Here is a 15,442-nt window from a genome sequence, read left to right on the forward strand (position 1 = left end):
CATACCATTTCTGTCCCTTATTTAGCCCATCTTTGCATGAAATGTTCCCTTGGTATCTCTAATTTTCTTGAAGAGATCTCTAGACTTTCCTATTCTATTGTTTTCCTCTATTTCTTTGCATTGATCACTGAGGAAGGCTGTCCTGTCTCTCCTTGCTATTCTTTGGAACTCTGCATTCAAGTGGGTATATCTTTCTTTTTCTCATTTGCTTTTCACTTTTCTTCTTTTCTTAGCTATTTGTAAGGCCTCCTCAGACAGCCATTTTGCCTTTTTGCATTTCTTTTCCATGAGGATGCTCTTGATCCCTGTCTCCTGTACAATGTCATAAGCCTCCATCCATAGTTCTTCAGGCACTCTGTCTATCAGATCTAATCCCTTGAATCTATTTGTCACTTCCACTGTATAAATCGGTAAGGCATTTGATTTAGGTCATACATGAATGGTCTAGTGGTTTTCCCTACTTCCTTCAATATAAATCTGAATTTGGCAATAAGGAGTTCATGATCTGAGCCACAGTCAGCTCCTGGTCTTGTTTTTGCTGACTATATAGAGCTTCTCCATCTTTGGCTGCAAACACCAATCTGATTTTGGTATTGACCATTTGGTGATGTCCATGTGTAGAGTCTTCTCTTGTGTTGTTGGAAGAGGGGTATTTGCTATAACCAGTGCGTTCTCTTGGCAAAACTCTGTTAGCCTTTGCCCTGCTTCATTTTGTACTCTAAGGCCAAATTTGCCTATTACTCCAGGTATCTCTTGACTTCCTACTTTTGCATTCCAGTCCCCTATAATGAAGAGGACATCTTTTTGGGTGTTAGTTGTTGAAGGTCTTGTAGGTCTTCATAGAACCATTCAGCTTCAGCTTCTTCAGCATTACTGGTTGGGGCATAGACTTGGATTACTGTGATATTGAATGATTTGCCTTGGAAATGAACAGAGATTGTTCTGTTGTTTTTCAAATTGCACTCAAGAACTGCATTTCAGACGCTTTTGTTGACTATGAGGGCTACTCCATTTCTTCTAAGGGATTCTTGCCCACAGTAGATATAATGGTCATCTGAGTTAAATTCACCCATTCCAGTCTTTTAGTTCACTGGTTCCTAAAATGTTGATGTTCACTCTTGCCATCTCCTGTTTGACCACTTCCAATTAGCACATGACCAGAGTGTTAATATTACTCTTACATAAGCCATGATTTCTGAGATGTTGTTAAGAAGTGACTTGTCAACCTGACCCCTGACCCCTTACCCATTAGAGGAGTCACTTTTGCTTTGCTTCTCTCCCCCTCGACTGCTCTGATTTTGAGGAGTTAACACACTGCCCTTTTGTATGTTCACACTCTTGGGGACACCAGGCCACAAAGAACTTCAAAAATAGTACCCCTGGTCTTCAATATCCTTTTAAAAAATAAATAAGGAGGTGTGTCCACCAGGTCCCCTTTTTCTAGGTCAGTGGTCAGATTTAAGAAAAAAACACTATTACTCTTTTCCTCCTGCTTGCCACCGAACCCTCAGCCCCCAACCTGGAAAAACAAAAAACAAAAAGCTTCAAAAGTTTAGAAGTTTAGATTGGAAGGATGACAGGAAATTTTAGTCTTTCCATCTTAGTGAGGATCATAGCTTTAATGTGCACATAAATAACCTGGGGCCTTTACTGAAATGCAAAAAATTCAGTACACCCAAGTTGGGTGATTCTGCATTTTTTATAATCTTCCGAGAGATTCTGATGCTGCTGGTCCCTGAACCATTCTGTGAACAGTGAGTAAATACACATATGCTAAGTGATGACATTAATAAAGACTTCTAGAGTATGGGGAAAGGCAGCCCTTTAGTGATGGGGAGGTTGAAGTGCAAAAGAATTTATGTAACTTGAAAGCAAAAGAAAATAAATGTACCAAATCTCTATCCATTTATCTCTCGATGGAATCTAGGTTGTTTCCATGTCCTGGGTATTGTAAATTGTGCTGCAATGCATATTGGGGTACATGTGAAAAAAGTTGTTTAAAGGTTAGTATCTTGCCAATATATTACTTCCAAAGGGAATATTTAAAAAGCAACCTGAAAGCCTAAGCTTATGAAAGCAAAACTAAGCTTTACCATATTTTATCCTCTTGGTGTTTTTTACCCCTCATCTCCTTTAAAGGAATATATATATAAATTGGGCTGGAGGAACAAGCCAGACAGCTGAGGCCAATAGAAATAACTGAAAAGCCCAGAAGCTCCAAGAATGTATTATTTTGTTTCCAATATATACGTAACCATAGAAGTGAATGTTATAGAAATTTTCACAGGCTTTACTATTTTTATAAGATGGCTTTTATAACTTACTCCCCTTTCAAAAACATTTACAATTGAAAGTACAATGAAAATAGACTAAATGCAGTGTGGTATCCTGGAAAAGAAAAAGATGAAATCCAAATAATCTGGAGTTCAGTCAGTATTTAACAGTAATACACCAGTGTTGATTTTTTGGTTTTGACAAATGTTCCATAATGCTGTAAGATGCTAACATTAGAAAAAAGCAATAAAAGGTGCTTGGTTTGCCATTGTTTCCTTTGTAACTTTTCTGAAAACCTAAAATTACTCTAAAATAAGCTGATTTTATTTACGTATGTAAAGAATTCGGAAGAAAATATTTATATTTTTTTCTAATGTATTCCCCTCCTCACAGTTAGAGGCTGTTTTAAAATTTAGACACTCTCTACTTCTATGCACCTGGGGTGTGGGGCCAAAGGGCTTTCTTGTTTTTAAGCACTATACTTAAAATACACATACTAATCTAATGAATAAATATGACATAAATAATAGTCAATAGGTATTAAATACCAGGAAATCCCAATAACCTTGTTGCATGTACAGAGTTATATGCATTATAAATATTTGAAACCAAGTTTCAAATACATTATTTGGATGCAGTATAGTTCTTATGGTTTTCTTAGTAGTTTTAAACTTTTAACACCCAACTTTAAAGAAATTAATATTCTTTGGATTTGAGAGGAATCGAAAGGTAATCTTAATGAATGAGAGGAGCACATAAGGCAGAGACATCCCTGTGTAGGATTGAATAAGCACATAACCACTGGAACTCATTTCCATGTAGGAAAATAAGACGGGACAGATTTTGATCTGACCTCCTTTCTTTCCTATTCATCTTCCTGTATTTGTTGTCATTCAGTTGCTAAATTGTGCCTGACTCTTTTTGACCTCATGAATTGCAGCACACCAGGCTCCTCTAGGGTGCTGCAATAGAATGGGAAAGACTAGAGATCTCTTCAAGAAAATTAGAGATACCAAGGGAACATTTCATGCAAAGATGGGCTCGATAAAGGACAGAAATGGTATGGACCTAACAGAAGCAGAAGATATTAACAAGAGGTGGCAAGAATACACAGAAGAACTGTACAAAAAAGGTCTTCACAACCCAGATAACCACGATGGTTTGATCACTCACCTAGAGCCAGACATCCTGGAATGTGAAATCAAGTGGGCCTTAGCAAGCATCACTAGGAACAAAGCTAGTGGAGGTGATAGAATTCCAGTTGAGCTATTTCAAATCCTAAAAGATGATGCTGTGAAAGTGCTACACTCAATAAGCCAGCAAATTTGGAAAACTCAGCAGTGGCCCCAGGACTGGAAAAGGTCAGTTTTCATTCCAATCCCTAAGAAAGGCAGTGCCAAAGAATACTCAAACTACCGCACAATTACACTCATCTCACACGCTAGCAAAGTAATGCTCAAAATTCTCCAAGCCAGGCTTCAATAATATATGAACCGTGAACTTCCAGATGTTCAAGCTGGTTTTAGAAAAGGCAGAGGAGGAGAAGGAAATGGCAACCCACTCCACTATTCTTGCCTAGAGAATCCCATGGACAGAGGAGCCTGGCAGGCTACAGTCCATGGGGTCACAAGAGTCAGACATGACTTAGCGACTAAACCACCAGTAGTGTCTGAACTGGCAAATCAAGAAATGTATATATTAGTATGCCAGTTAAAGTTACAGTGGTAGTCTGTCAGGGGAAGTTAAAATGGAAAGGACTTGAGGAGGGTAGGGGAGCTTTACTTTCTTTAACTTGCAGTTGTGTGTGTTACTTTTAACGATAAAGCCAGTGTGATTACAAAATAAAAAACTGCAAAAAAAAAAAAAAAAAAAAAGGCAGAGGAACCAGAGATCAAATTGCCAACATCCACTGGATCATCGAAAAAGCAAGAGAGTTCCAGAAAAACATCTATTTATTGACTACACCAAAGCCTTTGACTTTGTGGATCACAATAGACTATGGAAAATTCTGAAAGAGATGGGAATACCAGATCACCTGACCTGCCTCTTGAGAAATCTGTATGCAGGTGAGGAAGCAACAGTTAGAACTGGACATGGAACAACAGACTGGTTCCAAATAGGAAAAGGAGTACGTCAAGGCTGTATATTGTCACCCTGCTTATTTAACTTCTATGCAGAGTACATCATGAGAAATGCTGGGCTTGATAAAGCACAAGCTGGAATCAAAATTGCTGGGAGAAATATCAATAACCTCAGATATGCAGATGATACCACCCTTATAGCAGAAAACAAAGAAGAACTAACCTCCTGATGAAAGTGAAAGAGGAGAGTGAAAATGTTGGCTTAAAGCTCAGCATTCAGAAAACAAAGATCATGGCATCAGGTCCCATCATTTCATGGCAAATAGATGGAGAAACAGTGGAAACAGTGACAGACTCTATTTCTCAGGGCTCCAAAGTCATTGCAAATGGTGACTGCAGTCATGAAATTAAAAGACGCTTACTCCTTGGAAGGGTAGTTATGGCCAACCTAGACAGCATATTGAAAAGCAGAGACATGACTTTGCCAACAAAGGTCTGTCTAGTCAAGGCTATGGTTTTTCCAGTAGTCATGTATGGATGTGAGAGTTGGACTGTAAAGAAAGGTGAGCGCCGAAGAATTAATGCTTTTGAACTGTGGTGTTGGAGAAGACTCTTGAGAGTCCCTTGGACTGCAAGGATATCCATCCAGTCCATCCTAAAGGAAATCAGTCCTGAATGTTCATTGGAAGGACTGATGTTGAAGCTGAAACTCCAGTACTTTAGCCACCTGATGCGAAATGCTGACTCATTTGAAAAGACCCTGATGCTGGGAAAGATTGAAGGCAGGAGGAGAAGGGGATGACAGAGAATGAGATGGTTGGATGGCGTAACTGACTCAATGGAGGTGAGTTTGAGTAAAGTCTGGTTGGTAATGGACAGGGAGGCCTGGCGTGCTGCAGTCCATGGGGTCACAAAGAGCCGGACACGAGCTGAACTGAGGCTACTCTGTCCTCTGCTATCTCCCAGGTTCCTATGCAATATTGTTCTTTACATAATTGGACTTGACTTTCACCACCAGGCACATCCACAACTGAGCACTGTTTCCTCTTTGGCCCAGCAACTTCATTCTTTCTGGAGCTATGAATAAAATTGCCCTCTGCTCTTCCCCAGTAGCATATTGGATACCTCCCAACCTGGGGGGAGGGGGGACTTATCTTCCAGTATCATATCTTTGCCTTTTCATACTGTTCATGGGATTCTCAAGGCAAGAACAGTAGAGTGGGTTGCCATTTCCTCCTCCAGTGGACCACAATAAAAGTTGTTTTCTGTTAATAACTTTTTCTTTTTAAAAAACTTAACAGAAATATGGCCAGCCTATTCAAGTAAGGTACATGGAACATGAAGAAAGACCAAAAGCTTTAAACGACTTGGGAAAAAAGATCCAACTTGTCATGAAAGTGATAGAAGCATACAGAAACAAGGTATTAAAACTCATAAAGTAAATTGGTGGTAATGGTAGTGTGTGGTACGCAGAGGATGGGGTAAATCTTAAAAGTTCTCAACTGTAGAGCTATAGCGGTTGTTGCTACCAAAGTGCAGTTGTGTGGTTTTAATCTTTTAGAATTCCCTGAATTAGTCCAGTGAACAAATTCATTGTTTTCTTGGGATTTCATTATTGATACAGTGAAAAAGAGGTTTTGTTGAGCCTTTTTTTACTGGCATCTTTGAAACCTGACTCTGCCAGCATTCCTTTTGTCCCTTGGCGCCTCTTTTGGTTGCTCTTGGTCTTCCAGTCTTTGCTTATCTGTAACTCCCATGTCCTTTATTCTTTTATATCTGTGCCCAGATGTGTCTTACTACCCTTAGCCTTTCCACTGTTTAGCCTCAAATATTTAGTTATATAAAAGTTACCTGCATTTGGATGTAACAGTAAGATTTGACAAAATTAAGCTGATTTTTTTTTCCCTCTAAAGGAGAGGGTAGCAAACTTTTCCTTTACATGAACAAATAACATTTTAGGTTCTGCAGGCCTCCTATATACACTCAACTTGGCTGTTGTAGTGCAAGACCCTTTGTGACCCTGTGAACTGTGACCCACCAGGCTCCTCTGTCCATGGGATTTCCCCAGCAAGAATACTGGAGCAGGTTGCCATTTCCTCCTGCAGGGCATCTTCCTGACCCAGGGATTGAACCCCAGTCTCCTGCATCTTCTATACTGCAGGCAGATTCTTTACCACTGAGCCACCAGGGAGCCCCCGAGTTTGCCAATTAAAATTTTAAATATTCACCGTAATTCCCCCAGATTTTATCACTGGAGAGACCAGCACCAAAGGTTTAGGGGAGGGCATTATCATAGTTTACATTTATCAAGCACTTACTAAATTTTGAGTACTTTGCATGGATTATCTCAGTTCTGACAAGAATGTTATTTTATAGGAAAATAGCAGTGCTTAAGCAACTTGTGAAGTAGTGATGTAGTCAGGATAAAATCTAAGCAGTCTCAAGTCAACATACAAACCCTTAACAGCTACACTGTTTTTCACTATATATACAGTGTGGGAAAGGTGGTTACTTATTTTAGAAATAAAAGATTTGTACATTTTTTAAGATAGAGTGCAGTCCAACCACCTAAAGGAATAATCCAGGTACCAATTGTGAATGTGCCTGCCAACGTCAGTGTCCATACAGGTACAAATAGAATGTAAGGATAATGGAAAAGAAGGAACAAGCAGACAAATAGAAACACCAATAATATTTCAAATCTGGTATTGGAGGGTCTGTTTATTATTATTACAGCCTAGTGTTTGCCATGCTGTCAAAAGCTTCCTGAAGATGCTGTAAACTATTATTCAGAGCAAGGCAAGACTTCACTTATGCTCAAGAATTTTGAGTTTATTATGTTCCATGCTCTCTTCAAGGTGCTGGAACTACAGCATCAAACATTGAACTTATTCTAATATGTTTGTGGGAAAAGAAAGACAGTAATGGGTTAGTGAAGTCAGATGGTGCTAAGAGCTGTGGGAAAAGTAAGGGACTGCCAGAGGTGGAGATTTGTCAGAAAGGCAGACTAAGAAGATGACATCATTTGAGGGGAGAATTAAAGGAGCTGAGGGAGGGTTCAAGATGTATGATAATTATAAGAAAAATGTTCTAAAAGTGGGGATGGGGACAGGAAGCAATTGCAAAATCTCAAGGAAAGGAAGTGTTGGAGTAACAGCAAGGAACCCAAGGGGACTCAAAACAGTAGGGGTGGGGTTATTAGTTCCCAGATCATGCAGGGGCCAGGGGCCATTATAAAAGCTTGGTTTTTACCCTGAGATAGGAGTCCATTGGAGGCTTCTGAACATAGGAGCAGCATGAGTTAAGTCTAAAGAAGCAGAGAGACTAGTTAAATCATTAGAATAGCACAGGCAAGAAGTGACGGAACCCTAAGCCTAGACAGTGGAAGGGGAAGAAGTGGCTGGAATTCTGCATATAATTTTGAAGGCAGGGCTGATAATTTTTATGTAGATAAAACAGAAAGAGGAGTCAAAATAACTAAGGATTTTTGGCCTGAAAGGATAAAGTTGTTAATTACTAAGATGAGCAAACTTGGAAGAGTAGATAGGGAGGTAATAGTGAATTTGAAACACAGGTAAGTTGTTTCAGATTTTTCAAGTAAGAATTCAAGTTGGTCAAGTTGGAAGTTGGATAGAGTTGGGAGTTCAGGGAAGATGTTCAGGCTAGAGATTTTTTAAAAGTACGTAGACAGATGGATGGGGAGGAGATCCTCCTTCCATATGTTGCACCGTCACTTCTTTCTGGTTTGAGACCACCAGTCTAAATCATGACTTCTTAGATTGTCTTCCACATGTGACAGCTGCACGTGTCTTTTTCAGTTTTATTTTTCATTTCTCCATATCAACTTAATCAGAGTCTGCTGTATAGAGTCAGAATTTTCTGTCTAGCTTGCTTGTGCCTACTTACCTTATTTCATTTTACTCCTTGACTGATTTAATTCCATGCAGCTTCTTTCTTGGCTAAAAACTACTTTTCAGTTTTAATATTCTTCACAAGTCATTCCTTTCCAAACCTGACTTCTTCAGAAGGCCTTTCCTCTTAAAAAGGCATACTGATTTTTCTTTCTCTCAGTTTCTTCAGTTCTATGTAATTTGTAAATGGCTTCTTCATGTGAGTATGTGTGAGATACACACTCAATAAGAGTCTAAATCGTTTAAGCAGAAATTATTAATAAGGTGCTTATTGAAAAACCTCTCATTAAGTTTTTTTTTCCCCTAATAGGATGAAAGATACGATCATTTGGATCCTGCTGAAATTGAAAAGGTTGAAAAATATATCAGTGAAGCCATGAGTTGGCTGAACAGTAAGATGAATGCACAGAACAAACTAAGTCTCACTCAAGATCCTGTGGTGAAAGTTTCAGAAATCGTTGCAAAGTCAAAGGTAAGAAACTATAAACTTCTGTTTTACAATGGATTCAGTCACTAAAATTTTTAATGGGAGCCATACTCTGAGAAGTAATCAACTTACATAAAAACAGAGAGAAATAGGAATTTGAGGCTAATCTTTAATTTGGGGGGGTGGTAAAAAGATTCTAGGTGGATCATGTTTCTTGATTTAATTAGTCTTACACACAAAACAGCTTTTAGATTTTAAGTGTAAAATAAAGCAATAAAATAAAACAATGCAACAACTATAGATTATGTCTGATTTTTCTAGGCTACCTAAAAAACTTTTGAATCTCCATTCTAAAACCACAGTACATGCTTTTTTTTGACATAGTTTGAAATGTATAAAATTTCATGGTAAAATCTTACTTCTGAGATAAACTTTCCATTTTAAAATGTGTTACTACTGAAAATGTCAAAAGTTATAGAAAACATCATGAAAAACATGGGGATAAACTTTATAATAAAGATCAGCATCTAAGTAGAAAAATAAGACATTGGAAAAACAGCTGACAAAGAAATACATGTCTAAAAAACATATGAAAAGATACTCATCTTTGTTACTAATCTAAGAAATGCAAATCTCTTTTCTCTGATTTGGTTATTTGTTTACATTTAGAATCTTTGCCATAATTGCCAAGGGTGTGAAGAAATGGACACCTTTCCCTGAGCAATTTGGTTATATTTGTTACTGCTTTTTTCTGGGAAATCATTTCAAATGTATAGAAATTTAAAATGAGTTTACCTTTAATGCAGAAATAACAATTCTAGGAATTCATTTTGACTATTGCATAAGTATATAAACCTCTGCTTATGATACCAAAAAACTGGCAGCAACCTAAATACCTATCAAGAAGAAATTAGATAAACTGATGCATATATAACACATTATAATAGTTAACCATAGTATTTAATAGAGATAAATGTATTTTTTTGCAGATTTAATTTTGGCTGCTTTGGGTCTTTGTTGCTGTGCCTGGGCTTTTCTCTAGTTGGGGTGAGCAGGGGCAACTCTCCTTATAGTGTGTGGGCTTCTCATTGCAATGGCTTCTCTTGTTGCAGAGCACAGGCTTCAGTAGTCGTAGTGGATGGGCTTGCTTAGTGGCTTGTGGGCTCTAGAGCACAGGCTCAATAGTCGTGGTACACAAGCTTAGATGCTTTGCAGCTGTGGGATCCTGCCAGACCAGGGATTGAACCTGATGTGTCCCTTGCACTGGCAAATGGATTCTTAGCTATTAGACCATCAGGGAAGCCCAGTACATCTATTGAGATAAAAGATTTATGCATGATGCATGAAAAAGGATTACAGAATTTAAATTAAAGTTATCTCACTATAAATTAGCATGTTCATTAAAATTTGTATGTTTGGATATATGTGTGCATGGACATATATTTAGAAGGATGTTCACCAAAAGGCTAATAATGTTAATCTAGAGGAGATGGTAGCTTAGTGGGTAAAGAATCTGCCTGCAGTGCAGGAGACCAGGGTTCAATTGCTAGGTTGGGAAAATCCCCTGGAGAAGGAAAAGTTAAACCACTCCATTGCCTAGAAATCCCATGGACAGAGGAGCTAGTAGGCTACAGTCCATGTGGTAGCAAGAGTCAGATACAGCTTAGCAACTACACCACTACCACCAGAGGAGATGGAATATCAGGTGATTTTTTAAAATCTGGTTCAGTATGCTCATAGGTATTTGATTTATTTTTTTTTTTTTTTTTTTTTTTTTTTTTCTTTTTTTTTTTTTTTTTTTTTTCTTTTTTTTTTTTTTTTTTTTTAAATTTTATTTTTAAACTTTACATAACTGTATTAGTTTTGCCAAATATCAAAATGAATCCACCACAGGTATACATGTGTTCCCCATCCTGAACCCTCCTCCCTCCTCCCTCCCCATTCCATCCCTCTGGGTCGTCCCAGTGCACCAGCCCCAAGCATCCAGTATCGTGCGTCGAACCTGGACTGGCAACTCATTTCATACATGATATTTTACATGTTTCAATGCCATTCTCCCAAATCTTCCCACCCTCTCCCTCTCCCACAGAGTCCATAAGACTGTTCTATACATCGGTGTCTCTTTTGCTGTCTTGTACACAGGGTTATTGTTACCATCTTTCTAAATTCCATATATATGCGTTAGTATACTGTATTGGTGTTTTTCTTTCTGGCTTACTTCACTCTGTATAATAGGCTCCAGTTTCATCCACCTCATTAGAACTGATTCAAATGTATTCTTTTTAATGGCTGAGTAATACTCCATTGTGTATATGTACCACAGCTTTCTTATCCATTCATCTGCTGATGGACATCTAGGTTGCTTCCATGTCCTGGCTATTATAAACAGTGCTGCGATAAACATTGGGGTACTCGTGTCTCTTTCCCTTCTGGTTTTCTCAGTGTGTATGCCCAGCAGTGGGATTGCTGGATCATAAGGCATGTCTATTTCCAGTTTTTTAAGGAATCTCCACACTGTTCTCCATAGTGGCTGTACAAGTTTGCATTCCCACCAACAGTGCAAGAGGGTTCCCTTTTCTCCACACCCTCTCCAGCATTTATTACTTGTAGACTTTTGGATCGCAGCCATTCTGACTGGTGTGAAATGGTACCTCATAGTGGTTTTGATTTGCATTTCTCTGATAATGAGTGATGTTGAGCATCTTTTCATGTGTTTGTTAGCCATCTGTATGTCTTCTTTGGAGAAATGTCTATTTAGTTCTTTGGCCCATTTTTTGATTGGGTCATTGATTTTTCTGGAGTTGAGCTGTAGGAGTTGCTTGTATATTCTCGAGATTAGTTGTTTGTCAGTTGCTTCATTTGCTATTATCTTCTCCCATTCTGAAGGCTGTCTTTTCACCTTGCTAATAGTTTCCTTTGATGTGCAGAAGCTTTTAAGGTTAATTAGGTCCCATTTGTTTATTTTTGCTTTTATTTCCAATATTCTGGGAGGTGGGTCATAGAGGATCCTGCTGTGATGTATGTCAGAGAGTGTTTTGCCTATGTTCTCCTCTAGGAGTTTTATAGTTTCTGGTCTTACGTTTAGATCTTTAATCCATTTTGAGTTTATTTTGTGTATGGTGTTAGAAAGTGTTCTAGTTTCATTCTTTTACAAGTGGTTGACCAGAGTTCCCAGCACCACTTGTTAAAGAGATTGTCTTTAATCCATTGTATATTCTTGCCTCCTTTGTCGAAGATAAGGTGTCCATATGTGCGTGGATTTATCTCTGGGCTTTCTATTTTGTTCCATTGATCTATATTTCTGTCTTTGTGCCAGTACCATACTGTCTTGATAACTGTGGCTTTGTAGTAGAGCCTGAAGTCAGGTAGGTTGATTCCTCCAGTTCCATTCTTCTTTCTCAAGATCGCTTTGGCTATTCGAGGTTTTTTGTTTTTCCATACAAATTGTGAAATTATTTGTTCTAGCTCTGTGAAGAATGCTGTTGGTAGCTTGATAGGGATTGCATTGAATCTATAGATTGCTTTGGGTAGTATACTCATTTTCACTATATTGATTCTTCCAATCCATGAACATGGTATATTTCTCCATCTGTTAGTGTCCTCTTTGATTTCTTTCACCAGTGTTTTATAGTTTTCTATATATAGGTCTTTAGATTCTTTAGGTAGATATATTCCTAAGTATTTTATTCTTTCTGTTGCAATGGTGAATGGAATTGTTTCCTTAATTTCTCTTTCTGTTTTCTCATTATTAGTGTATAGGAATGCAAGGGATTTCTGTGTGTTGATTTTATATCCTGCAACTTTACTATAGTCATTGATTAGTTCTAGTAATTTTCTGGTGGAGTCTTTAGAGTTTAAACACAAAAACAGCTTTGGGGTTTTAAGTATACACAGTGATTCAATATTTTTACAGATTTTACTTCATTTATTCTAAAATATTGGCTATATTCCATTATACAGTATATCCTTGTAGCTTATTTCTTTTATACATATTAGTTTGTATCTCTTAATCCTGTACCCTTATCTTGCCCCTCACTTCCCTCTCCCCACTGGTAACCTCTAGTTTATTCTCTGTATGTCTCTTTTTCTGTTGCTGTTATATTCATTTATTTTTTAGATTACACATGTAAGTAATAAGATATAGTATTTGTCTCTCTGTAAGCATAATACCCTCCAGTAACATCAATGTTGCTGCAGACAGCAAGTTTTCATTCTTCATTCTTTTTATTCCATTGTATACATATGCTACATCTTTGTCTGTTCATCTGTTTATGGACACTTAGGTTGCTTCCACATGTTAGCTATTGTAAATAATGCTGCTAGGAACACTGGTGTGCATGTATGTTTTCAAATTGGTATTTTCATTTATTTCTGGATACTGAGGAGTAGAGTTGCTGGATCAATCATATAGTAATTCAACTTTTAGCTTTTTTAGGAACCTCCATACTGTTTTCTATAATGGCTATACCAATTTACGTTTCCACTAGAAATGTACATAGAGTTCCCTTTTCTCCATATCCTTACCAAAATGTTATTTGTGTTATTTTTGATGACAGTCATTCTGACAGGTATGAGACATATCACTGTGATTTTGATTTGCATTTTTCTGATGATTAGTGATGTTGAGCAACTTCTGTGCCAAACTGGTTTTTATTTTTTTGTTTTAATAATAAAGCAGTAAGAGTATTTTCCTTTTTGAGAAAGTTTTACAGAGAATCTATTATAATTTACTCCTAACCAGGTGAGAGGCAGAGTGTGACAAGAACAGTTTGCCAACTAAAACATTTCCCCAGGATGTTACTTCCTATTTTCCCACCCCACCCAATTTCTGTGACACTGGTCTTGAAAGAATATAAAGTGTTTCAGTAGCATTACTGAAATGGTCTTTTATTTCTGTAAAAACCAAGGATATAGAAAATAGTATCTGAAATAATTACTAAGTTGAATTTACTTCCATGGCTTATTTTTCCTTCGACAGAAAAAGCTACTCTGTTTTCCAAAAGTGACGTTAGTGTATACTACCAAAACAGGGATCAAGACCATCCCCATGGAAAAGAAATGCAAAAAAGCAAAATGGCTATCTGGGGAGGCCTTACAAATAGCTGTGAAAAGAAGAGAAGCAAAGGAGAAAAGAAAGATATAAGCATCTGAATGCAGAGTTCCAAAGAATAACAAGGAGAGATAAGAAAACCTTCTTCAGCGATCAATGCAAAGAAATAGAGGAAAACAACAGAACGGGAAAGACTAGAGATCTCTTCAAGAAAATTAGAGATACCAAGGGGACATTTCATGCAAAGATGGGCTCAATAAAGGACAGAAATGGTATGGACCTAACAGAAGCAGAAAATATTAAGAAGAGGTGGCAAGAATACATAGAAGAACTGTACAAAAAAGATATTCCCAACCCAGATAATCACGATGGTGTGATCACTGACCTAGAGCCAGACATCCTGGAATGTGAAGTCAAGTGGGCCTTAGAAAGCATCACTAGGGCTCTTTCGTCTAGGCTGCCAACATGCCATCCAGACTAAGGAAGACCCGGAAACTTAGGGGCCACGTGAGCCATGGCCACGGCCGCATCGGCAAACACCGGAAACACCCAGGAGGCCAAGGTAATGCTGGTGGCATGCCTCATCACAGGATCAACTTCGACAAATACCACCCAGGATACTTTGGGAAAGTTGGTATGAGGCATTACCACTTAAAGAGGAACCAGAGTTTCTGCCCGACTGTCAATCTTGATAAATTGTGGACCTTGGTTAGTGAGCAGACACGAGTAAATGCTGCCAAGAACAAGACAGGAGCTGTACCTTTCATAGATGTGGTGCGATCAGGTTACTACAAAGTTCTGGGGAAAGGAAAGGTCCCAAAGCAGCCTGTCATCGTGAAGGCCAAATTCTTCAGCAGAAGAGCTGAGGAGAAGATTAAGGGTGTAGGTGGGTCTTGTGTCCTGGTGGCTTGAAGCCACATGCTGGGAAATTCATTAAATGTTAAGTGCTTTTCTCTTAAAGAAAAGAAAGAAAGCATCACTAGGAACAAAGCTAGTGGAGGTGATAGAATTCCAGTTGAGCTATTTCAAATCCTGAAGGATGATGCTGTGAAAGTGCTACACTCAATCAGCCAGCAAATTTGGAAAACTCAGCAGTGGCCACAGGACTGGAAAAGGTCAGTTTTCATTCCGATCCCTAAGAAAGGTAATGCCAAAGAATGTTCAAACTACCACACAATTGCACTCGTCTCACACGCTAGTAAAGTAATGCTCAAAATTCTCCAAGCCAGGGTTCAGCAATACGTGAACCGTGAACTTCCTGATGTTCAAGCTGGTTTTAGAAAAGGCAGAGGAACCAGAGACCAAATTGCCAACATCCGCTGGATCATGGAAAAAGCAAGAGAGTTCCAGAAAAACATCTATTTCTGCTTTATTGACTATGCCAAAGCCTTTGACTGTGTGGATCACAATAAACTGTGGAAAAGTTTGAAAGAGATGGGAATACCCACACCTGACCTGCCTCTTGAGAAATCTGTATGCAGGTGAGGAAGCAACAGTTAGAACTGGACATGGAACAACAGACTGGTTCCAAATAGGAAAAGGAGTACGTCAAGGCTGTATATTGTCACCCTGCTTATTTAATTTATATGCAGAGTACATCATGAGAAACGCTGGGCTGGAAGCAGCACAAGCTGGAATCAAGATTGCCGGGAGAAATATCAATAACCTCAGATATGCAGATGACACCACCCTTATGGCA

General features: G+C 38.4%; 2 protein-coding genes across 3 annotated transcripts in view; both read left to right on the top strand.

Annotated features, from left to right (window-relative positions):
• Positions 1-15,442, top strand: part of HSPA4L (heat shock protein family A (Hsp70) member 4 like) — a 63,797-nt gene that overhangs the window by 42,073 nt on the left and 6,282 nt on the right. For both annotated transcript variants that reach the window (XM_006067301.4, XM_025268038.3), the window contains exons 18-19: positions 5,657-5,776; positions 8,577-8,738. In XM_006067301.4, coding sequence (XP_006067363.4) covers positions 5,657-5,776; positions 8,577-8,738 — 282 coding nt within the window. The remainder of the gene's footprint in view (positions 1-5,656; positions 5,777-8,576; positions 8,739-15,442) is intronic.
• Positions 14,063-14,696, top strand: LOC102396696 (60S ribosomal protein L27a-like). Its single transcript, XM_044930414.2, has one exon. It carries the CDS (start codon positions 14,209-14,211, stop codon positions 14,653-14,655), a length of 447 nt encoding a protein of 148 aa, XP_044786349.1. The 5' UTR covers positions 14,063-14,208; the 3' UTR covers positions 14,656-14,696.

Source organism: Bubalus bubalis, chromosome 17, assembly GCF_019923935.1.
Source record: "Bubalus bubalis isolate 160015118507 breed Murrah chromosome 17, NDDB_SH_1, whole genome shotgun sequence".
NCBI lineage: Eukaryota > Metazoa > Chordata > Mammalia > Artiodactyla > Bovidae > Bubalus > Bubalus bubalis.

What these genes read in the sequence shown, in the direction of transcription:
- LOC102396696 (XM_044930414.2), top strand. Translation starts at nt 14,209, where the DNA reads ATGCCATCCAGACTAAGGAAGACCCGGAAACTTAGGGGCCACGTGAGC.